Consider the following 23,185-nt stretch of genomic DNA (forward strand, 5'->3'; position numbering starts at 1 on the left):
TCCAGGCAGAGAAACTGGGGTGATGTGTGGTCAATGTATGGTTAATTTTATATTCTTTATTTCTTTGTATAGGGCATCAACAACTGGCACACTGCCTAGTTGTTATACACTGAGTTTTCTCTGTGTCATATGAGAAAACTGTTTTGGGGACAGTGATTGCTGAGTGAGGGTTACGTTTTAATTTCTCAGTGGAAGAAGGGAGTCTTGTGCATGCAGAGTCCAGCTGCCTCGCCATTAGCCTTGTCTTGTCGAGCTACCTAGAATCCCACTGCAGTAAGTAGGCAGAATCCCTTCAAAAGAAACACTTGCAGAAGTCTCTTCATCCCATCCTAAAGATAAATAGCATGGGTCCACTCCACAGTAGGCACAGTAAAAGTATGTAAAGGTGGAAAGTTAGTCCTCTTAATGAATTAACACATCTTTCAAGAGTAAACAGTAATAGCTAATGAGGAATAGACTTGCAGGATTTCTGGGCTGATGATAGTTATGTCAAGACTTTTCCTGTCAGGTTTCTTACTGTAAGCCTTGCGCCATTACTCGTTTTCTTCTGCTTATGAGAAGCTGGATGAGATCACTGCCTAGCTTCCCATAATCATTCCTCTCTCACTAGAAGAAGTGAATGACATGAGATGTGAGAGAGTTTCTTACAGGATACTTCTGGAACATTGCAATGACCTGCAGGTGCAATGTATTTTCCTTGGTTAGGAGGCTGAAGGTGTTTATTTTTTATGGGATATTGTAGGAGTAATTTTCCCCAGTAACTATAAAAACTATTTACATTGCTCATGAACTAACTTTCAACTTCCAGGGATATTTTTAGGTCTTTGGTTCCCTATCTTTAACTCTCTAGAGATTTTTAAGGAAAAGATACCCCTCATATTTTGCTTTCTTTGACATTCTTTATCCTTCTTATCTCTAATCGATACCAGGTAGTTTTCTTTTCCATTTGTTTGTACGTTTTATAATATTTTTTTCCTGCAAATATATATGGGTCCTCAGCCGAGAGATGGAGAAGGCCTAATTTAGGTGACAGAGACAGGTAAATGGTAATGCTAAGTAAAATATTTCAGTCACATACCTCTTGTGATTGTTGGAACAATCTTAGGTTTTGAATTGTATATTAATCATTTAGAAAGGGGAATTTACTTCAGTAAATGTGAATATATACATAAAAAGAGATGTCTATTCAGCATCTAATTAGTAGATGATAATATTGCAATTTTACAGAATATTAAAAGGGGCAAAATTAAATATATACACATAATATTTAACGATGGTTTCAGAATAAACATACACTGATTGTATTCCAGTGTTTAGGGCGAGAGAGTACGTAATGTTGTATATATTCAACTTTATTGACATTCTGTTGTCAAAATGCATTGCTGTGATGGTATCTGTCTATGTAAATAAATATGTGCATAATCATACATATATGAAAAAGATTTTTCAATTATTTAATGCTTACTAATATACAACAATACATATTAAAATGGAAAGAGGTGGTCGGAACGTGGAGGTATGAGACAGAACACTGTGATATATTCCCTTTCAGGTTTCATTTGTGCAGTACAGTGATGAGGCAAAATCTGAATTTAAACTGAATACATTTGATGACAAGGCCCAGGCCCTGGGAGCTCTTCAAAATATTCAGTACAGAGGAGGAAACACAAGGACAGGTAATTCTGAACAGTAAATATATTTCTTTAAGTTAAAAAGCTTTCAGAAACTGCCTCATCATCCTAAGGTTTTTATGTTCTGTTTTAGCTGTGTGGATGTGCCCTTTCAAAGTAAGGGATTTCTTCTCTTGTGGATAATATGGCTGACTCCTTGTTCATTGTGCACTTTGCAGGCAAAGCCCTAACATTTATCAAAGAAAAAGTTTTGACTTGGGAGAGTGGCATGAGGCGAGGTGTTCCCAAGGTACTTGTTGTTGTCACAGATGGTCGGTCTCAGGATGAGGTGAGGAAAGCAGCAACAGTCATACAGCACTCTGGTAAGCAATCCACGGTACCTGGCTCTTTAATTTCCTTATGTGTTAAGCAATGCAATTATAAGTGGTATTTCAGTTATGTGGGAATCCTTTACTCACCATTTGAGGACTCAGAAACATATTCGAGTATTTGAGAAAAACTCAAAGCTGTTTGAAGAATTTATATTTCAGAAGTTGTGGCAGTCTGGTGAAGTTTCCATTGACTGGGAAAGGGGAAGCATAAGCCCCATTTTTAAAAAAGGAAAGAAAGGAAGACACAGGGAACTACAGGCCAGTCAGTCTCAGCTGTGTGTCATGCAAGATCATGGAGCAGGTCCTCCTGGAAACAATACTAAGGCATATGGAAAATAAGGAAGTGATTGGTGACAGACAACATGGCTTCACTAAGGGCAAATTGTTCCTGACAAATTTGGTGGCCTTCTATGATGGGATTACAGCGTTGGTGGATAAGAGAAGAGCCACTGATTACATCTACCTGGACTTGTGCAAAGCATTTGACACTGTCCTGCGTGACATCCTTGTCTCTAAATTGGAGAGGCATGGACTTGGTGGATGGACCACTCATTGGATAAGGAATTTGATGGATGGTCTTACTCAAGGAGTTTCAGTCAACGGCCCAGTGTCCAAGTGGAGACCAGTGAAAAGTGACATTCCTCAGGGAATTGACACTGGAACAGTTTAACACCTTTGTCGGCGACATGGACAGTGGGATCGAGTGCACCTTCACCTTCAGCAAGTTTGCCAGTGACACCAAGTTGTGTGGTGCTGTTGACACGCTGGAAGGAAGGGATGCCACTCAGAGGGACCTGGATGGACTGGAGAGGTGGGCCCATGCAAACTGCATGAGGTTCAACAAGTCCAAGTGCAAGGTCCTGCACCTGGGCTAGGGCAATCCCCAGCACAAATACAGGCTGCGTGAAAAATGGATTGAGAGCAGTGCAGAGGAGAAGCACTTGGGGATGGTGGTTGATGAAAAACTCAACATGAGCCACCAGTGTGCACTTGCAGCCCAGAAGGCCAACCCCATCCTGAGCTGCATCAAAAGAAGTGTGGCCAGCAGATTGAGGGAGGTGATTCTGTCCTACTCTGCTCTCATGAGACCCAATATGGAGTACTGCATCCAGTTCTGTGGCCCCTAATGTGAGAAGGCCATGGAGCTGTTGGAGCGAGTCCAGAGGAGGCCACGAAGATGATCAGGGGCTGAAGCACCTCCCCTGTGAGGACCGGCTGAGAGAGTTGGGGTTGTTCAACCTGGAGAAGAGAAGGCTCTGGGAAGACTTCATAGTGGCCTTCCAGTTCCTGAAGGGTCCTACAGGAAAGCTGGGGAGGGACTTTTTACAAGGGCAGGTAGTGATGGAATGAGTGGGAATGGTTTTATACTGGAAGAGGGGGGATTTAGAGTGGGTATTAGGAAGAAATTCTTGACTGTGAGGTGGTGAGGCCCTGGCCCAGGTTGCCCAGGGAAGCTGTGGGTGCCCCCTCCCTGGCAGTGTTCAAGGCCAGGTTGGATGGGGCTTGGAGCAGCCTGGGCTGGTGGAGGTGTCCCTGCCCATGGCAGGGGTTGGACTGGAGGGGCTTTAAGGTCCCTTCCAACCCAAACCATGCTGTGATTGTATGAATTTAGGCTCCCTGGGCCAGACTTACTTTTTATTTCTTTAGCCTTCTCTCTGCGGAAGGATGTGGCTTCCCAAGGATTTCAAGTAATTCCTCATGTGTATCATTTCATAGATGTTACTTAGGTTACTTCTTTCTCTCCTTGCTGTGTGGATCACAGGGATCACTGTGAGGCATGCTCCATTCTAGTGCTTTTGATGTAATGGGCCTGACTTTTTCAGCTTTATGTTTTACCTGGTATAAACGAGTGGATCTCCAGTTAAAGTAACTGCTTTTGGTGGAGCTGGGTCTGAACTGACCCCTTCATTGCCTTTTGAGCTGAGAGGTGTTGCACTTCCACTTCAGATTTGTTTAATGTGGCTTATGCGAGTGTAGGAATCTATTCCTGTTCCTGCACCCAGAAGTTTTGCATTTCAGTGCGTGAACCACCTGGACTCCTGTTCCATGAGGAAGGAGACATTGTACTTCCTTACAGAAATCACTGGCGTGTAAACCACAAGTGGTAATCTTCTCTGCCTTTGCCATCTGAAGGAATCAGCTCTGTGTAGATGGTTTCTAAAGATGTTTGGCTACCCCATTCATAAAAATCTCTACAGTCTCTCTGAATAATCTGCTTCAGTGTTAACTATCCTAGTAGTTGGAAAGCTTTGTCTCACATTTCACCTAAGTGTTTCTTCAGGGTAATGAAATTGCTGTCTTCTTTTCATTTACCTAGTTAATCAGAACAGTAGTTATCACTGACCACTGTAATGGGCCTTCATATTTGAAGCCTGTTGTCATTTCCTCTTACTGTCTTCTCTTTTCCAGACTAAACAAACCCATTTCCTTCAAACTCCTGTTGATCTTGTTTTCCAAACCTCTTATCACTTTTTCTCTCCTTTTTACTTGCTTTGCTTTCTTTGCACCTTGTCATACTCAAAGCTGGTCAGAGCATTTCAGCTAAAGCTTCACCAGAATTGGCTAAGTCTGATTTAAGATACTGTAGATTTGAGAGGACTGTATATTTTGTATGAAAGAGTGAGGGGACTATGTAGGCAAGGCTGTGTGGGGTTGGATAATGCCCAACAAAAATCAATGAAGGAAGAAAGAGAAAGTTTTGAAAGAAAGATGCAAAAATCAGTTAAATCCCTCCTATGCTTTGACAGTGTGGAAGGATGCCCAGAATGTATGCTTATAATGAAGGTCAGATAAAAGACTAGGTAGAGCCTGAGAAATCAGTGACAGAGAAGGTCTGTGAAATATTGACCTGAAAAATGGTAGTGTGTGTTTACTACATTTCAAGTAACAAGTGTTATTTTTGCAGGCTTCAGTGTCTTTGTGGTTGGTGTGGCTGATGTAGATTACAATGAGCTGGCCAAGATTGCCAGCAAGCCCAGTGAGCGTCATGTATTTATTGTTGATGACTTTGATGCCTTTGAAAAGATTCAAGATAACCTCGTCACCTTTGTGTGTGAGACAGCTACCTCAAGTGAGTAGAAGACATCGTTTTCCCTTTTCCCAAGTTAATACATTTGCTTATATACTGCTACAGTTGCCATCCTATTTAAGGTATGGCAAAAGAAATGTTCACATATAAAGGTCAGGTTTCATAATATCTGGACATAGTTCAAGGGAGCCAATTACTACTTAATGTGAACTGAGGGACACAACAGGTCTCTTATTTACCACTGGTCTAGGCGTGCTAAAGGGGTGCCGCTATAGGGTGTGATACTGTTTTAAAGTTATCTAAATAAAGTTCAGTTGTTTACTCGAGTGAAATCCTTCTATGGCAAAAATGAGAAATTCTCAGGCCTGTCATGTGCAACTGCGTACTCCCTAACTGCCTCAGCCACTGGCTCCTGAGGAGATGTATAAATCTGCAGTTTTCCCTTCTGAATCTGACAGCTATTATGCAGCCTGACTCATGCCTTAAATATTAATGGAAAGACTGTGTCATTATGCTCCTTTCTTATTATGACTTAGCCTCTTAAAATATTTGGGGAGTTCATTTCTTATTCCATACAATTTGTCATGGTAGAAGTATCCTACTAAAAGTAACAAGCAAAGATTTTAACATTACATTTACCCCAGAGCAGGACACAGTATGACAAATGCAACAAAAGTTGGCTGATAATTAATAATAACAGACATTTTGATAATAAAACTTTCTGAAGTATATATATGTTGATACCCTGTTAGGTTTTATAGTTTTGATTTATATGTTGTTTCATATCTTTTAGCTTGTCCTCTTATTTACTTGGAGGGATACACTTCACCTGGTAAGTAACTGTCTAATATTTTGGTATCGGTTCACTCGTGTCTTTTAAAGCTCTACAGTGGTTTTATTTTGTATTTTCTCTCCTAATTAAAGGTTTCAAGATGCTGGAATCATATAATCTAACAGAGAAGCATTTTGCTTCTGTACAAGGTGTATCACTGGAATCAGGCTCTTTCCCAAGCTATGTAGCATATAGACTCCACAAAAATGCCTTTGTCAGCCAGCCAATACGGTGAGTAAACCTGAAAAACTCAAATTTAGGGCAAGCAGATGAGGAAGTATTAATAGACTTTATAGATGATAGTATTAGCATCTTATGGAAGATGCATTTATTTGATGTTCTTTTTACTTAACTCCAAGAAATATATACTCCAAAGAACATCTATCATCGTTCTCATTAGATGCTAATCTCTTTCTTCCGGTGCAATGTGTTCACTATTAATCCAGTTGCTTATTGTTCTTTTTTTGGAGGTTATGCTTCTTAAGCATTGGAGTTGCATATAATCCACAGTTTGTCCTCAGGCAGTTGAACAGCCCTTTTAGTACAACAAGCTCTGCATTGCCAGAGGGAAATGGTTTCAATATGGACGGATAAGCACCACTTTTTGCGGGGGCATCATTCACACCGCAGTAGGCAGCACATTGATCCATTGACTTAGGACAGTTTCTCCTCTATTTGAGTTGCTGTATTTGGCAAATGGAGTGGAGTTTTCAAGGGCCTGTGGTCTTAGAGTTTGGTTATGGAGGGGTGGTATATGGTCATTCGTTCCAACATTTTTTTCACACACAGAAAAAAAGACTTAGTTAGAAAGACTTAGTTAGCAGTTGGGTTTTTTTAGGAAAACAGTACCTCTGTTATTCTTTTCACATTTGTTCCTCTGCCATCTATTTAAATAAGTTTCAGAAAAGTCATTCTGAGTCAGAGGAGATACCTAAGGATAGCCCACTGTTCCTATTAAATTTAAGGAAATTTAATCTTTTCATGCAAGCCTTTGAAATCTGCAGTCCTGCCAGATTGGTTAAAGATCAGATCACAGGCACAGGAGCTGAGATATATGAAGAAATAGTTTCTTTTTGACAGCTTTCTGAGCTCACAGCTTTCAAAGTGGAGGAGTTGAGGACTTTTTGAGTTCATTGATGTGGCATTGCAGCTATCAGGGTGATAGATCTCTGACAGCCTGGATTTTTATGATCTAGGGAAGTACATATAATCGCAGTCACTGGAATCTTGTTTTGTAACTCTCTTATGTTAAGATTAAACTTGTGTTTAGCAGGATAAGATGTTAAAAAGACAGACTTCCTATTTATTTCAGTTTCTAGGAATGTAGAGATACATAGATTTCTACTGTAAGAGGTGGAGTAAACTTGCCAGAGTATTCTGGGCACTTATTTTTCATAAGAAGCCAGGAAATAAAACTCACTTTAGTCTGAGTCAGCAAAGCAATAAAAGCATCCTGATCCTGGTGGCATAGTTGTTTTCATGTCTGAGATTACTCAGTATCCAAGTTGTAAATAGTGTTGCTCTGTCTACTTTAATATTTTCTTTCTTGCACTGTGCTGTGTGGTGGTGTTGACTTAGTGATTGTGCTATTATTACAGAATAGCCATAATTCTATGGATACAGAAGATTTACCTAGAGTACAAAGCAGCTTCATTCTTCATTTTAAGGTTTCTGTGTTTATGTTCATGAGGTCAAATCGCCTTCTCAGTTTCATTGTAACAGTTAAGGAGAAGCAGAAGCTACCTCCTTCCTTACAGATCCTTTCCTGCATTCCCTCCTTTCCTTTTCAGGAAATGTTGGAGGGCATTTAATGCATATTTTTATTTCTGACTTTCTGGGGTTCTGTTTGTTCCTTTGTTTTCGTTTGGTTTTGGTTTTTTTTGTTTCATATCTAACAGTCTGAACATCACAAACCTATATCTCAGCCACTGGTGAAAGAAGTGGAGCCCAAATACATCACCAATTGCAGGGAATACATTAAATGCTTCCTTCATTGTATCTGTGCCTGAAGGGCAGCAGTAGTTGAGTACTGCTTTCTGTTTAAAACAGACCACATGAAACAAAACTAAAGCTGTGGTCCTGTTTTCTATATTTATCATCAAGATATTTAAAATATGTGTGGTTTATGCAGAATCTTGCCACAGGAATACACGTCTACGAGTTCTTGGTCTTATTCTGGTTTCCTCCATACCTATTGTGCCTGGACCAATTGAAGACAGGCTGTGAGTTATCTTAACAAATCACACAGTGATTTTTATCACAAAGTTCTTTTCTATTTGAGAGAGTTGTTAAAATGCTCAGTTATGTTAAACACTGTGGTTTCCCTCTTACTCTCGTGTCTTTTGTTTGAAAAAGAGCAAATGATGAAGAATTTATTTTCCTCCTGTGTTTCCATGTGAAAAAATGTCCTCATATTGTCTTAACAGGGAGATTCACCCAGAGGGATTACCACAGGCATACACTATCATTCTGTTATTCCGTCTTCTGCCCGAGTCCCCCAACGAGCCTTTTGCGATCTGGCAGATTACAGACAGAGATTACAAACCACAAGTTGGAGTTGTGCTTGATCGTAAGGATGATTTTGCTTATTGTGCAGAGAATTCATGTATTACGTTACTTTGCATGCCGCCTTCCCAAATGTTTTCAAAACCAAAGCATTCTTACATGGTTATTTTTAGTTGTAAAAGACTTTTTTTTTTTTTTACTTTGTGCATAAATTATTTTTTCAACTAAGAATAATTCAACTAAGCTATTTTTCAACTTTGGTATTACCTTTACAACCAAAGGAATATACACCTACATACTTCTGGGTCAGTAAGACCATCTGTAATCTGTGTTTTCTCATGTGAGTAGCATACTACATTTTATCCACAAGGGTGTTTTGGGATAGTGGTTTCAGTGGTAAATATACAATTAAATGTGTTCTTTTCATTTACTGCAGCTGCCAACAAAGTGCTGTCATTCTTCAACAAAGATACAAGGGGAGAGGTCCAAACTGTAACTTTTGATAACGATGAAGTAAAGAAAATCTTTTATGGAAGCTTCCACAAGGTAAAGGATTGAAATTTTGAATTTTGCTTTATGAAGTTTTGTTCTTTGAAAGAAAAGACAAGCAAGCAGAAGTCACTGTCAGTTTTATCCAGTACAGTACTTTGTACAGTACTTTAAGGTGACAAGATATATGAAGTTGTAGCTCTTCTTTTTTTTTATTGAGTGAAAGGCCTACTTTGAACCAATGTAAGAGATTTCTCCAGATTGTGTAAGTGGAGGGATATATCTGAACAAGACATCATAGCCTGATTCCTGGCACATGAAAGGAAGAATAAAAGATAAACTGGAAAAAAAAAAGGAAAGGAAGTTGTGATGAGAAAATTCTGGTGGGGGAGTGTAGTGATTTGGAATCATTCAGAGGAGAAGATATAGCCACAGGAAGTAAGTAGTTATTGCCTTACAGAAAAAGGCAGGGAACCAATTTTGGGAGGTGTATAGCATATTGAATAAGATTCACACGTTTAACAAACACAATACATGTATATGTATATATTTTGTGTATATGCATATGCAGTGGTATATTTTTGGCTTAAACTCACTCGACTTGAAATACTCCAAAATATTCTAATGCAATATTAAGTGAGGAAGCAACAATAATGACAGAGAGCCCATAAAAGATCATGTAACCTATTTGTGATTTAAAATGAAACTCGTATTTTTTGAATTGACAAAATGGCTAGTGATGAAATCCTTACATGTTACTGCATCTGCCGCCAACTGTGATAGTTTTGTGCTTGCTTTTCTAATTTTATGCACCGCATCATGAAAACTTGATCCTGCCAGGCTTCCTTACCTCTAGTCATCGGGAATTGTTTGACTCAGGCTACAAATATCTCTATAACACAATTTAAAAACTATTAAGAGTATATGTTTAGGGCAAGAAAGTGAGTTGCAATTGCAACATTTTTGGTCAGCTGAAATGCACATTCTCATGTTTTCATTTATCTCGCTTCTGTTTAGTTTAGTTTTCTTCTAAATATGGTTGGAGTATAGGATTTGTTTTCTTTATGATATCCTCTCCTGCATGACTAGTCACTACCAGCATTCCTTTGAGGACACAGATAAGAGGTTGCCTCTGTCAGCTTGCTGATGCTGGAGGCCACATTGTCAACCTAGATGTGCTGGGCTGAGAGCAGGGAAAGCTTGCTGGTGTCAGCTTTATGTTTGGTGACTTAATCTGTTTCAAGCATGGATGACTACAATAATCGCACAGTGCTGTAAAAGCTATCGGTTTCCTCAGAATTTGACAGAGGATAATTTCCCAAACTGCTTCTATGTAATGTCCAATTATTCCTGTGTTTATAATTTATTCAATGGCTAATTAATTTTGCATATATGAAGAGATGTTTATGTCACTGACTTTGTGACTGATACTTATAAGTAGGCTTGGATCACATCTGTGTTTTGATAGCTTAATACAACTGAATTTTAAGAAAATGTGTTAATCCAGTGGAGTGAGGAAAACTGTCAGTAAAGGCTAGGATAGATGTTGTTTTGGTGTAGAAGTTGAGTCATCTTGTCACCAAGAAGTACTGTTAAAACAGCATGTAGCATGCTTCCTTTTAGATATCAGTGTGAGATTTGAGAAGTCCCTTTTCCAGATCAGTGTTGTAAAGCTCTCTTTGTTCTGTACTGACAGCAGTCTGGTTTAAATGCCTACCACTAGTTTAATTGACATTCGAAGTCATACTTTTCCTTACAGTTCCTCTGAATGTGATGGAGCTGGGCAGAATTATCTGACAGCACTTACAGTGAATCTCTGCTCATTTATCAGAGCAAAATGGGGAACAGCAGGTTATGTGTGACTGTTTATGACACTTGCTGGTGAAAAAAAATTACAGGGAAAATAAAAATCTGGCATTTTGTATTAATAGTTAAATACACTAATGTATGAACAGAAAGCAAACTTAAGATGATGAATGATGTACAGGAGTAAAAGACATAAAAAAAGCTCTGGAACTATGAATTCTTGCTTACGAGGTAAAATGAACCATGTATCAGTTATTTAGTGCAGTGTGTCATTCCTCTTCTTTTTTCCCCACAAAGGAAGCAGAAGTTCAGATTTTGATAGTATTTAAAGTAACTGGAGTAGCCTTGGTTTAAAGACCTGTCTTTGGGATTTTTCACCATGTAACTGAGCTGACTCCTCTGGATTCTCTCCAGCATGATTAGTGGGATTGCTATATGAGTCAGGTTTTTAATGGGATCGTGTCAATGGCATCACGGGATTCCCCAGCGCACGTGCTGGGAAAGCCTTAGGTACCAGCCATGTTGATTAGCTCCTAAGAAAGGATAGCAGTAGGTTCAGCTGGATGAAGGAAGGAAAGGAAGATTAGCACATTTCAAAAGGTACTTTTGCAATTCCTCCTGCCATCCAGTTTCAAAGAAATGACAGATCTTTAGAATACGAGAAGGTGTTTTCCAAAATATCAAACATTTTTGTGGTTTTCATTCGATGACTTACTGGCTCGTGCAGTGAGGCACAGTTAACTACACCTAACTGTGCAGGGAAATTTGCTTTGGCATATTTGAAGACTTTGCGTAGCATAGCTTTGGTGAAAGCTGTTGAATCTGGCAAGTCCCCTAGGAAAAATCCTGACTGCCTGAGACAGTCATTAAATTTATAACTGAATGTTTTGAAGAGACAGACGACTTCTGCTTTCTTATTCTTACCATGCTAGACTTCCTTTTAGATTGCAATTTTGCAGTAGTTAGCCACAGGAAATTTGATAATGAGTGTATGTCTTTCTGCTGATGTACATATGGGATAATAGTTTGCTTAGCTTATTGATGTGGCTCATTTAGCAACAGATCAAAACACCATCAAACTTTATGTTGTAGAAGGGGTCCAGAGAAAGATTAAAGTATGTTTTCTTTCTTAAAACCTCAGTGCCTTCTGGCACTGGAAGTGGTCAGAAGTGATGCTTTATGTTGGTGTGTTAGAAATTGAATGGAATGTTTCTGTTAACATTTTGTTGGAAACAAAATCCTTCTGCTTTTTTTTTGTTTGTGGCAGGATAGAAAACAGAGATGTTTTATTTACTATAAACACAAGATGCATAATTTTATTAGATTTATGCTTGGGCCATGAGATTCAGACTGGAATTCAGAGCTGGCATGAAATCAGCAGTGAGCTGAGTCAATGGGTTGGGGAAGCCCTGCTTCTTTTCGACTGCTGGGATCACTTCTTTGGATAGACAGACAATGCTCAGCAGTCATTGCTGTCTGAACAGCTTCAAACTGATGATCCCATTCAGCATTCCGATGTAGATTCACCTCTCCTAAATTTTCTATGCATATGAAAATGCAGTAATATGCATACAGTATGCAGATGTCATTTGCTTTATTTAATTTGTGACAAACACTTAACATCCCAGTAGAAGGATTTGCACATTAGATACTTTTCAGAATTAGTAAATGACATCTGAGATGAGTTTAAACAGTTTGATACATTAGTTAACCTGTAAAATTTAGCTGTATAATCAAATGAATGAGTATATGAAGTATGAACAATAATGAATTTTAAGTTTTGACACGGTGTTTATTTTATGTTTTGGAAAGTTTGATATCTAAAACCAAAATATACTTTGGACACACACTGTTATCTTTCTATTATTTTTAGTTTGGTCAATGAACAACGTTGGGAATGTTAATTAAAAAACCCCACTTGTATACACAGCACTGAGGATTAAATTGTGATGCCAACTGAATGATGACAAAAAAATGAGGGCAGTTTCAGAAGTCTTAATTCGAATTATATAAAGCATAAGCACATTATGTTTAAAGAGTTTTAGATAAGCTACGCTGATACCTTGGAGACAACGCCACATGGGAAAATATTTAGTATGGGGAAAAAAGAACAAATTCTCAGGAGATTGTTCAGACTCAGGACATTTAAGGGAATCTCTGTTTCAACTTCATGCCAATTTTTTAAAGAAGTCATTGAAGAGCAATATGTTTCTGAAGGGTTATGTACTGTGATAACAGAAGCTTTAAAACAGAAATACATACTTCAAGGATTCTTTACTGCTGATCTTTCTGTGTTGGTATTTTAACAATTACATAGATGTGATGTTGTTTATAAAATATAGGCAGTGTGTAAGGTGAATAAAGCCACTTAAACCTTTCTATTGCCTTAAGATGTTCTTTCGTCAACTGCATCTTAAATTTACTAAAATGTCAAACCCTTGTTTCTTTCTTTGAGACTCCTGTGTCTTTTGTTTTCATGGATATGTAGGAAATTCCCCTTCGTAACATTTGTCATACTTACTATAAATTTTAGGAATGGTAACCTTTGCTTCAATCTTGTTTGTTCTTCTGTTTAACATTTACTGTGTTTCCCTCAAACACTTAATTCTTATCTTGTGGTAAACTTGCTCTCTGTTACAGTCATTCTTTCTTCGCTCCTCAGTTTCCTGTTTCCAGTAATTCTCTTCCTTGTCTTTCCTGTTTCCTCTTATTTTGGCCTGTGATTTTGTAGCCAAATTTCTCTCGTGAAAATTTCTCTTGCATCTTCCATTATTTTTGTCTTTTTCTGGGCAGACTTCTCTGCTCACTTCCTGTATCTCAAAGCAACTACTGCCTCTGGTTGAGTCATCTGTGGAAACTGAACCCTGGATCTTTGGATCTGAAACAATCTCCTCTCTGAACTACAGACAGAGTCTATTAGCCAGTGGGCAGTCACAGACTCATAAACCTCTTGTGTGGTCCCAGCCATCAGAAGAGGACAATAAGAGCTTATATTAACTTCCTCTCAAAAATTAAATTTACTTTTTTAATTTTATACCATCTTAAAGCAATTTTCAGGCAAGCTTTTTTCAATAGATCATTGTAGTTCAACTGTTATAGAAAATAATGTGTCTCAGTTGTGCTTGTATTGACCTTCAACACATTTTAAAGAGGTTAGTAGTGTCATAGACTTTCCTTGAGTTTGAACTTTTCCACTAGTTGAAAGGAAAGCAGGATTACTAGGAAGAAACTTGAAAACAGTATTACCTAAACAGTGAAATACTGTTAAAGTTCCACAGTAAATATGTCTATGTGCCTTTTCTAAATATTATGTTAAACTTTTCTTCAGGTCCATATTGTTGTAGCTTCATCAAACGTTAAGATTTACATTGACTGCAATGAAATACTGGAAAAACCAATTAAGGAGGCTGGGAACATCACAACTGATGGCTATGAAATACTTGGGAAACTTCTGAAAGGCGATCGGAGATCAGCAACAGTAAGCAATAAAGATTAATCCATTCATTAATGCAAACCCTTGAAATTTTCTGAGGAAAGAGATTAGAGATTAAGGATTGCTAAGAAACCACTCTTGCACCCAAAGCTTTCAAGTGTCTGTACTGCAAGACCCCATATGCTTAACTGAGAAGTTTGATCTCGATAGTTTTGCATTCTAGCAGAATTGCAGGAACAAAAACCTAATAGCTGAAAGTTGTAGCAAGCAAAAGCAGAAATGTTTTTCTTTTAATAGGGAGAGCAGTTAGTCATTGGAACCATTTGCTGTGGATTCTCAATCATTGGAAATTTTTAAATGAAGTTTGTTTTGTTTTTCTAAAAGAGATACTGTAATGAATGGGTTTTAATTCTGGTGAGTCCTGTCGTGTTGTACTGGGTGATCAGAGTAATCCCCGCTGGCTTTATGAGCTATAAACCTGCTGCTATGAAAGGCACATCAACTCTCTTGAGAAATTAACTATATACAATTTGTAATCAATGCTATTATAATAACCTGGGATTCATATCAGCAGATTTAAGTCTGCAATCTGACCCATATGTGCAAACTCTAACACCTGAAGAAGATTCTTGGTGCTCATCACCAAACGTTTGGTTGTATGTATCAAACTACAGCTCTTGAGGTGGAAGAGAGAGATGAAACTGCTTTTACTGTACAGTCTACCTAAGGTCCTCACTTAAGCCTTTCTGCAGAACTTTTCCCTGCTAATTTCAGTGGAAAGTTCCGTACATGAATCTGAATTAATATACGACCCAAGGACTGCAGTCCTTAGAACTGATACAAAAGGTTTTCAGCAAGATTTCATGTTGAAGTGCACAGGCATTTAGCTGATGTAGAAGTTCATCAGTAGTATTCATTAATTATTGCAAAATATTTATTGAGTCACTTTATTTGGTTACCTTTTGCCCCAGAACAAGAGCAAGCATCAATGCTTGAAGTTCTTGTGTCCTTATTTAGGCTTGGTTTTAAGTTTTGTGTTATCTTTGAATCATTTTTCTGTCAGTGTCAAAAAAAAAGAAGTGGAAGTCTGAATTATGGACTACATTAGGAATGAATTGTTTGAGGAGTCACTTTTAATAATGATGCCACGACATTTCATAAATAACATCTCTAGTATCTTTGATGAGTTTTCCTATCTTTTACAGTTAGAAATCCAGAATTTTGACATTGTTTGCAGTCCAGTTTGGACTAGCAGAGACAGATGTTGTGATCTTCCTTCTATGGTAAGTATAAGTGGACTAGAGACTATTCAGAAAATCGTTATTAACAGCCAATTTAACAATAACAATATTAGCCTTGTATACCTCAAACTGACAACACATCTAAATCACAGTTGTCAGAGCAGCCAGTGAACAACACTACATTTCAGAGTTTTTTCTGAGGGAGAAAGATTGTGCTAGATTTGAGTCCATTAGGAATGATGAAGAATGTCAGTTGTATTTTGTATTTCAGTGATATGTAAGATCCTAGGTGTTGTGAATGTAATAGCTATATTATTTTTTTATTTAATCTGTTCTTAGACTGGCATTCAAAAAGTAACTGGCTCATTCTTTGTCAGTGCAAGCTGATTGTCTAATGGATATAAATATTAGAACAACAGAAATTGCATATGCATTTGATTTTCCTGTGCCTCTGTTGTTACTGTCTTGTATTGCTCACAGAGAAAATTGGCTAAAAATATGAAAGGTCCTGTAAAAACATTTGGAAACCACTGCTTAGCTGTGAGTTTTACTTGTACTTGAAAACAGGATAATAGAGAATCTTGCTGTTATTGTAGAAAAGTATGCTGCCATCAAGTACTTTTCTTTAAAAGGACAGTAATAGTTGTGATTGAATTTTCAGAGAGATGAAGCAAAATGCCCAGCTCTTCCAAATGCTTGTACCTGTACTCAAGACAGCGTCGGACCTCCAGGACCCCCTGGACCAGCTGTAAGGAACTGTTCTCAATAGATTTTCTGATTTTAAATTGATGGAAGTAGTTTTGTGTTGATCTGTGGTTTTGTGAAGCAAAAGTCAGTCAGAGATAGTTCCTATCAAGATGTCCATAACATCATCTTAGTTTAAAACACAGTTGGGCAGCTCCTTCCACCTCTACTTGTTTATATAATAATCCTTTTCCCATATTCCCGATGTGATCGCTGTGAATAGCTTCTCATTGTCTGATAGGTTGAACGAATCTGGCCCAATCTCAGCTGTCTTGCACTTCATGTACAAGATATTTTTAATGGACTGTGCAAATATTTTTCCTAAGTACAGAGTCAGGATTTCACTCCAAGGAAAGATTCTTTACTCTGTCAGGGAAATAAATTAGTTACTCTCTTTTTTATGTGGACAGATAGTAATCTATGGAATGGATATGCTCCTACCAATTGCTTTGAATATAAGGGAGTTATACTCAGCCCAGTAGTCCTTCTACTTTGAAGCTATCAAGAAAGCTGCATGAGGAATCTGAAGCCCTGTTAGCTTTGTCTGGCAGTCTACTAGAGAGGTATCCAGAGACTGATGAATATAAATTGAAGAAATTTATATCTGCAGAGACAGAAATGACAGTTTTTCATGGAATGAGTTGGCAAGGCTGAAGCTGATGCGATTGACCTGAGTTTCTGATGCGTCTTTCATTCTAGTACTCTTTTTAGTAGTGAGATCTATGAACTGAGTTTGATAAAGAGGATTCATAATGCACACCAGTATGAGGTACCCTTGCTTACCCTGTGTAAAATACATTTTCTTTCCAAATATTCAATTTAGGGTGGCCCAGGCGCAAAAGGTCCCAGAGGTGAAAGGGGTTTGACTGGATCATCTGTAAGTATCTTTCCGGAATGCATCTGTAACATTGCTACATGCTTACCTCTATGAACATTTGTATGCTTAGTTCTATACTGAGCTAAGAATTAAAATTGAAATATGCCTGCATGTTATTTAAGACTATATATACACAGCTTACGTATATATGTAGCCTCAAAGGCATTGACTACTCAGCAGGAAACTAGAGTACATGCATAGGACTCTTGTCCTTTCTTCTTTACAGAGGAGACAGCTATACTAATTAACACTGCCAGAAGGCATGTATTGGCCATAGGCTGCCAGCATGAATCACAGACTAGCTTATGAAAGGATATGACACTTGAATAACTGTTTCCACAGTTGTTCTAAAGTGTTTAATGTGTCTGCAGGCTTCTGACTTACTCTAAGTGTCTAACTCAAAGGATTTTTCATTTACAGATCTAAGAAGGGGTTGTTATTTACACTTTTGTTTTAATTTTCTGCTTTAAGGGGCCACCTGGTCCTCGTGGTGAGACAGGTCCTCCTGGCCCTCAAGGTCCCCCAGGTCCCCAGGGCCCCAATGGGCTGTCAATCCCAGGAGAACCGGTGAGTGGCACTTCTGAGTGTGGTGGCACTGTGTGTGGAGTCTGAGCTGTCCATGGGGGTGGTGGTCTTGGGAAAAGGGTGGCTGCTTGGCCCTAACATTTGTTGTTCCCTGCAGTGCAGTAGTATGAAACAAGTCTCTTTCTGAAACAAGTCGCTTCCTATATAATAGCATTTTCTGTCCTGAATGCTACATATGCTTATGGGATGTCTGCGAAGGGACAGAGTCTAAGCATTGTAATGTACAATGTGCTGCTCCATTTTTTCTTGTGCAGCTTTTCTGTAGAGTTTCTAGGCCTTCAAGTTTTAGGACTCAAAACCATCAAACTGTGATGCAGGAAAATTAAGCCTGCAGTATTACTCTGAAGCCTTTCTTACAGTTCTACATGTCCAAATTCTATTTTCTGAGCTTAAATCAACTGAAAGTTCAGAGAGGCAATGGATGCCTAGATCTAGGCATACAAAATAGCCGTTCATTCTTGGGGGGCTTTCTTGACAACAGCATGCATATCTTAGGAGGGGCTACTTCTGATTTCATGTACATGCTTTCAAAGCCAAAGTAACTCTATTAACACTGATGAAGTTTCATCAAATTTTTAAGAACAGATAGAATAGGTAACCGCTTGTCAACATTCTGAATGTATTAAGACTGCTTTTGCCATATTTTAATGAGTAATCACCCCAAAAGAAAAAAAAATGTAATTTTGATGTTTCCAGTTTAGGAAGAGCTTAAATTTTGCAAATGTTTGTGAGACGGTAAGTGTTGCTTCAGTTAAGAGGTTTATGTGTCTTTAATCCATAAGCCAATATGTATTATGGAATAAATCTTTAATCTTTTTCTTGCAGGAAATACTTTGTGTCCATTTACACAAATTGATTATTTTGGTGATCTATTCTGTAATTCAGAATCTCTAACAATCATTTATGAAATTTATAGGGTCGTCAAGGATTGAAAGGTGATTCTGGCCAGCCTGGACTTCCAGGGCGATCAGTAAGTCAACACATAGACAGGATAATGTCATTTTACACTATTCCCAATGCAAGTTGACTGCTGGACAGCTGTCTTTGACATCGCTAGGAGCTATGGGCTCTTCTCATAACTTCCTAAGCTATAGTTTTGGAAACATAATTATCTTACACTTTGGAATTTGAAATAGGAAATAGGAAACCATTCAAAACAGCAAGAGTGAAAGAACAGCTGTACTGACTCAAGCCAAAAGTCCATTTGGAGAGTTCTGAATGCACAGAGACAGACCATCAGATTAGGAAAAGTACATTGATAACTCCACAGGAAGGTCTCAACTTCTGACCACCTGCAGTTAAATGTCTTCCTAAAATATAGGTTACAGAACCTTTGCTGAACCCCTCTTCAGCAGTGTTCTCTATTTCCTTTCTACTTTTGGAAGTCAAATGGTCTTGGGACATTGTTTGCTTTCTGAAAGAAGAAAGCAATATTAGATTCCACTTCCATGCAGGTTCCCATCTTGTAGACTAATATTAGCTTTTGAGGATAAAAACATAAGGGTTTTTTTGGATAATCAGCCAGATTTGGACAATCAATTGATTATTTCAATTGATCTGCACATGTGGTGTCTTGCTATTTGTTGATTACTATATTGTCTTTGATTTTATTAGGAATGTAAAGACATTATTGTAGATGCTTAAATGGTGGTGTGAATTTAGTTTTAGAGATCAGATAAGGTCAGTCAGGGACCAAGGGCCTTGTATTCTTTACTTGTTTTATTAGTCCTTATAACGCTGAGTGATATACATTTAGGGAGTAGTGATGTCCTATAGAAAGCAATGCTACATTTTAGTGTATGGTGAGGCTAGAGTGAGAAGGAAGAACATGACAATGTGATACAAGGCTGTTCAATGTCCAGTTTCTACAACAGTAGTACTGATCCTACACAGTGTTGAATGAAGTTATTCCCGAGTCTCCTTTAATGTAGCCTGCCTGTTTAATTTTAGGGTTTATTCTCTACCCAGAAACTACGTGGAATAGAAACAGAGAGTTTAGAATGTTCACAATAAAACAGCAGTATATTAAAAAATAGGGCAGTAGGGGGAAAAGAGTAATAAAGGAAGAATCTGATGCTTGTTTCCTTAGATACACTCTGACCAATGACTGCAGCTAGACTTTAGCACCAGGTGTTAAAGGAGTAGCTGACATCTCTAAGTCATGCTTGTAAAGGCAATAAAACAGATATATCTGTCTTATGGGAACAGTACTGAAAATTATTTTTGAAGTTTAATTATGGGCTGGTAAGGAAACAGAAGTAAAAAGCGGAGTGAGGGTGAAGACTCATATCATGTATATGAAATAAATGGTTTGTTTTATTTTTGTAGGTGCTGAAAAGTAACATTAAAGATAGTTAAATATTTAAAAGCGTGCATATATAGTGGAATGATTAGCATAGAAATGATGGTTTTTTTCTGTCATGGATACAGTTTATTATTCCTTTTACCTTTAGGGAACCCCGGGTTTACCTGGTCCACCTGGCCCAGTGGGACCTCCAGGAGAAAGGGTAAGGTTTTCTCAGTTTATCTTATGAAAAGACTAAATAATGCTTTTCTTTTTCTAATTATTTATCATGTTTTTCTTTTTTCAAATGCTTTTTCAAAAAGATTCCTTTTATCGGTATCCAACCTGGAGAGGTAAAAGTGGAAGGACTGGAAAAACCTAGGGGTGAAAACCTCCCCAGATGGCCGGCCATAGGGTAGCCAGATAGTTTCTATAAAAATTGCATTGCTCACTCTCCTGACTGGGTTCTCAGAAGCCTGCACCCATAGAGCAGGATGCCCACTGAGCAGGGCTCTGCTGAGGTACTCAGCTCTCCTGTCCTCCACACACTGTTGCTGCTGCAAGGGGAGCCCTTTGAAACTCTGCATATCACAATGTCTGGGAGATGTCCAATTCATAAAGCAGTTGCTGTGCCATTCTTACTGTGAAGGTCAAATTTGCTCTTTAACCTTTGACTATCTGAAGCTAAGAACTTTGGATGAGGGGTTCTGAACTGTCTTCATAATGAAAAGCATGCACACAGGTATTTCATCATGGAGTTGCTGCAATTCCTTTCTTCTAATTTGAGGTTAACTAAGCAAATCTCTTTTGTCTTCACAGTGGCATATCGCCTTTGAGATGACTGAAGCAATGACTTAACCTTACAGTCAAAATTAATAGCCGATATATGAATTTATAGTTATCCTTTAGTGGGTCTTGATAGCTGGAATTGAAAACAGGCCACTACGTGATGGCCAGTTGCCAAAGAACGTGCCATAGGGTTGGTGGGTCATTAATGAGCCATGCACCATCAACGTTAGTTTGTGATCCTATATTAGATTATTGAAATGGTATTTATCAGCACCTCTTCTTACAGGTGAAGTGTCTAAAAGGGAGGTTGTTCTTCATTTAAGTAGCAACCACAGCTAATGAGTGAGAGAACAGCAAAAAGGGAAATCTTGGTCCGCTGGGATAGAATGATTCCTTTTCTTAGAGATGTTGAGAGACTTATTCCATGTTCAGATAATCAACAACAGCTGAACATCTTCTAAACTGGCTAAAGCTCATTGCTCCATGGCCTTCTCCAGCATTAGCCATGTTTTCTATTTTTATAACTTACATGTGGATAGGTTTTAAAATACATGCTAGTAGTAATCACGAGTATTGCAATTACATAATCTTAAAGGCCATTTTAATCATGCTACAATCTTAGGTTAATCACTAATCATACTTTTGTTTTTGAATAGGGTTTCACAGGAAAAGATGGTCCCACAGGTCCCAGAGGCCCACCAGGACCAGCGGTAAATATAATTTTGGTTTTGATATACTCTGAAATAAGAGACCCAAGCCAAGAGAGACCCCCATTGACATTCTCAGTTTCTGTCAAATATGACATGGATCCTTTGTTTAAAATCCTAAATGGATTTGGGAAACTCTTTAGTAAAAGGTGAGCAGGCAGCTACATAACGTGTCTTCACAAACATATATGAGTGGTTTTGAAACTTATTTCTGCCCATGCAAATAAGGGAAGAACCAGTTTACCTGGTTCTTTAGGCATGATCTCTAACTGTGTAGCTAGGTCTACTGACACCAACCAGCTTATTATTTTTAAGCCTGATATGTACCTAACAGAAAAAAAAACCCGCAAAACTGATAGGAGCCGTTTTCAGTATTGCTTTGCATTCAGTTCTATAATACATTTCTTATTAGCACTTAGGCTGTTGTGGATTTCCACAATTCACTTTACTTCTCTTCTGCTATAGGGTGCCCCAGGAGTTCCAGGAGTTGCTGGCCCAAGCGGAAAACCAGGGAAGCCAGGAGATCGTGGGACACCAGTAAGATAATGACACACTTATAGTATCAAATGTAAAATTACAGTCTGTTGATGAATATGAGACTTCTCATTGCTTTAAATACTTGTCTTGCACTTATGATGGTGGTTAATACAGTGGAGCTGACCTAAGACCACAAGCCTTTTTTCAAACAATTTTATTTTTACAGTGTGTTATTTTGCTGAATTTAATAGTTGGGGCTGGAAATTGTGGTCTCTGGTTTCCACTAAAAAGATCGTAGGCTATTATGTGCCAAGACATATATTCATTCCTACACTGCATAAGCATGAAGAACTGGGTCAGCAAAATGACTGGAAAGTCTGTATTTCTGTATGTGTGTGTGTAGTAAAAAAAGTGGTACACCGCTGAAGGTGGACTGTCTTTGATAATGTTACAGAATCACTTCTGTTTTGCAAATGTTTTGTATGTTTTACAATGTCATTTTGACATTAATTGTGGGTGATTTTTGTGGGTTCTATTCAAACCTTTAAAATTAAAGTGCATCTTGAATGGAGAGAAGGAGTGGGAGATGCTGCCTCCTACCAACAGTTTCAGAAGAAATTTGAATTGTTTCATTTATAGGATCTCTGAGAACTTACGTTTGAGTCAGGAGAGGAGACAGCAATTGAAACGGGAAGTCATTCATTACTTGTACCTTAACATCTGGTAATCAGCCAGAATTTTCTGTCTTGCTTCAATGTCATTGTGTACATGACAGCTGCATAATTTGGAAGAATATATAGTTGTCTTGACAACTTGATGGTTATGAAGTGGAAGTTCCCAGGAGCACTTGGAAGCTGGGTCATTTTCTCATACACATGCTGAATTCAGTCTGTATTTGCTAGCCTATAAATCCAGTTTCTCCTTGCAGTAGAGGACGTTGAGTGTCTTAGGAAAGCACTGATGCTTTCGTGCCTTTAGACATACAATGCTAACGTGATATTCTTGCCACATCAGATGCTTGATAGATATAGCTGGGCACAAGGTGCTGTGGTTTGTTCACAAATGAGTGTTCAGCTACCAGGTGTATCTGAGTTTTCCTTCATGTGGGACACTGGATAGCTGACCCAGTTCAGCAATAAAGATCTTCTGCAGGTAAATAATGTGCATAGAAGGAAATTTGGCTACAAGCTCAGTTTCAGTGCTTTCGCAAAGCAAGGCGGTCAACTCCTGTCCAAGCACCATGTGTAAGTTCTCCTACACTCAAATCTTAAGAGTTCCTTTCAGTTAGAAACACTTTCTTTTCCCCAATTATTGCACTTTGTTGTAAAGGGACACTGTGCATTGTATTTACCATTTCTTATGTTTCTAGAACAGATCCCAGCAGGA

At 38.3% G+C, this 23,185-nt stretch overlaps 1 protein-coding gene across 1 annotated transcript in view; it reads left to right on the forward strand.

Annotated features, from left to right (window-relative positions):
• COL12A1 (collagen, type XII, alpha 1) overlaps positions 1 to 23,185 on the forward strand; it is a 60,166-nt gene that overhangs the window by 24,902 nt on the left and 12,079 nt on the right. Inside the window, exons 30-45 of the mRNA XM_010181289.1 lie at positions 1,553 to 1,676; positions 1,850 to 1,993; positions 4,908 to 5,072; positions 5,824 to 5,862; positions 5,955 to 6,093; positions 8,289 to 8,431; positions 8,804 to 8,913; positions 13,991 to 14,140; positions 15,301 to 15,378; positions 15,998 to 16,084; positions 16,904 to 16,957; positions 17,429 to 17,524; positions 18,459 to 18,512; positions 19,996 to 20,049; positions 21,272 to 21,325; positions 21,788 to 21,859. Of these exons, the coding sequence (XP_010179591.1) occupies positions 1,553 to 1,676; positions 1,850 to 1,993; positions 4,908 to 5,072; positions 5,824 to 5,862; positions 5,955 to 6,093; positions 8,289 to 8,431; positions 8,804 to 8,913; positions 13,991 to 14,140; positions 15,301 to 15,378; positions 15,998 to 16,084; positions 16,904 to 16,957; positions 17,429 to 17,524; positions 18,459 to 18,512; positions 19,996 to 20,049; positions 21,272 to 21,325; positions 21,788 to 21,859 (1,563 nt within the window). The remainder of the gene's footprint in view (positions 1 to 1,552; positions 1,677 to 1,849; positions 1,994 to 4,907; positions 5,073 to 5,823; positions 5,863 to 5,954; positions 6,094 to 8,288; positions 8,432 to 8,803; positions 8,914 to 13,990; positions 14,141 to 15,300; positions 15,379 to 15,997; positions 16,085 to 16,903; positions 16,958 to 17,428; positions 17,525 to 18,458; positions 18,513 to 19,995; positions 20,050 to 21,271; positions 21,326 to 21,787; positions 21,860 to 23,185) is intronic.

Source organism: Mesitornis unicolor, unplaced genomic scaffold, assembly GCF_000695765.1.
Source record: "Mesitornis unicolor isolate BGI_N332 unplaced genomic scaffold, ASM69576v1 scaffold5273, whole genome shotgun sequence".
NCBI classification, from domain to species: Eukaryota; Metazoa; Chordata; class Aves; order Mesitornithiformes; family Mesitornithidae; genus Mesitornis; species Mesitornis unicolor.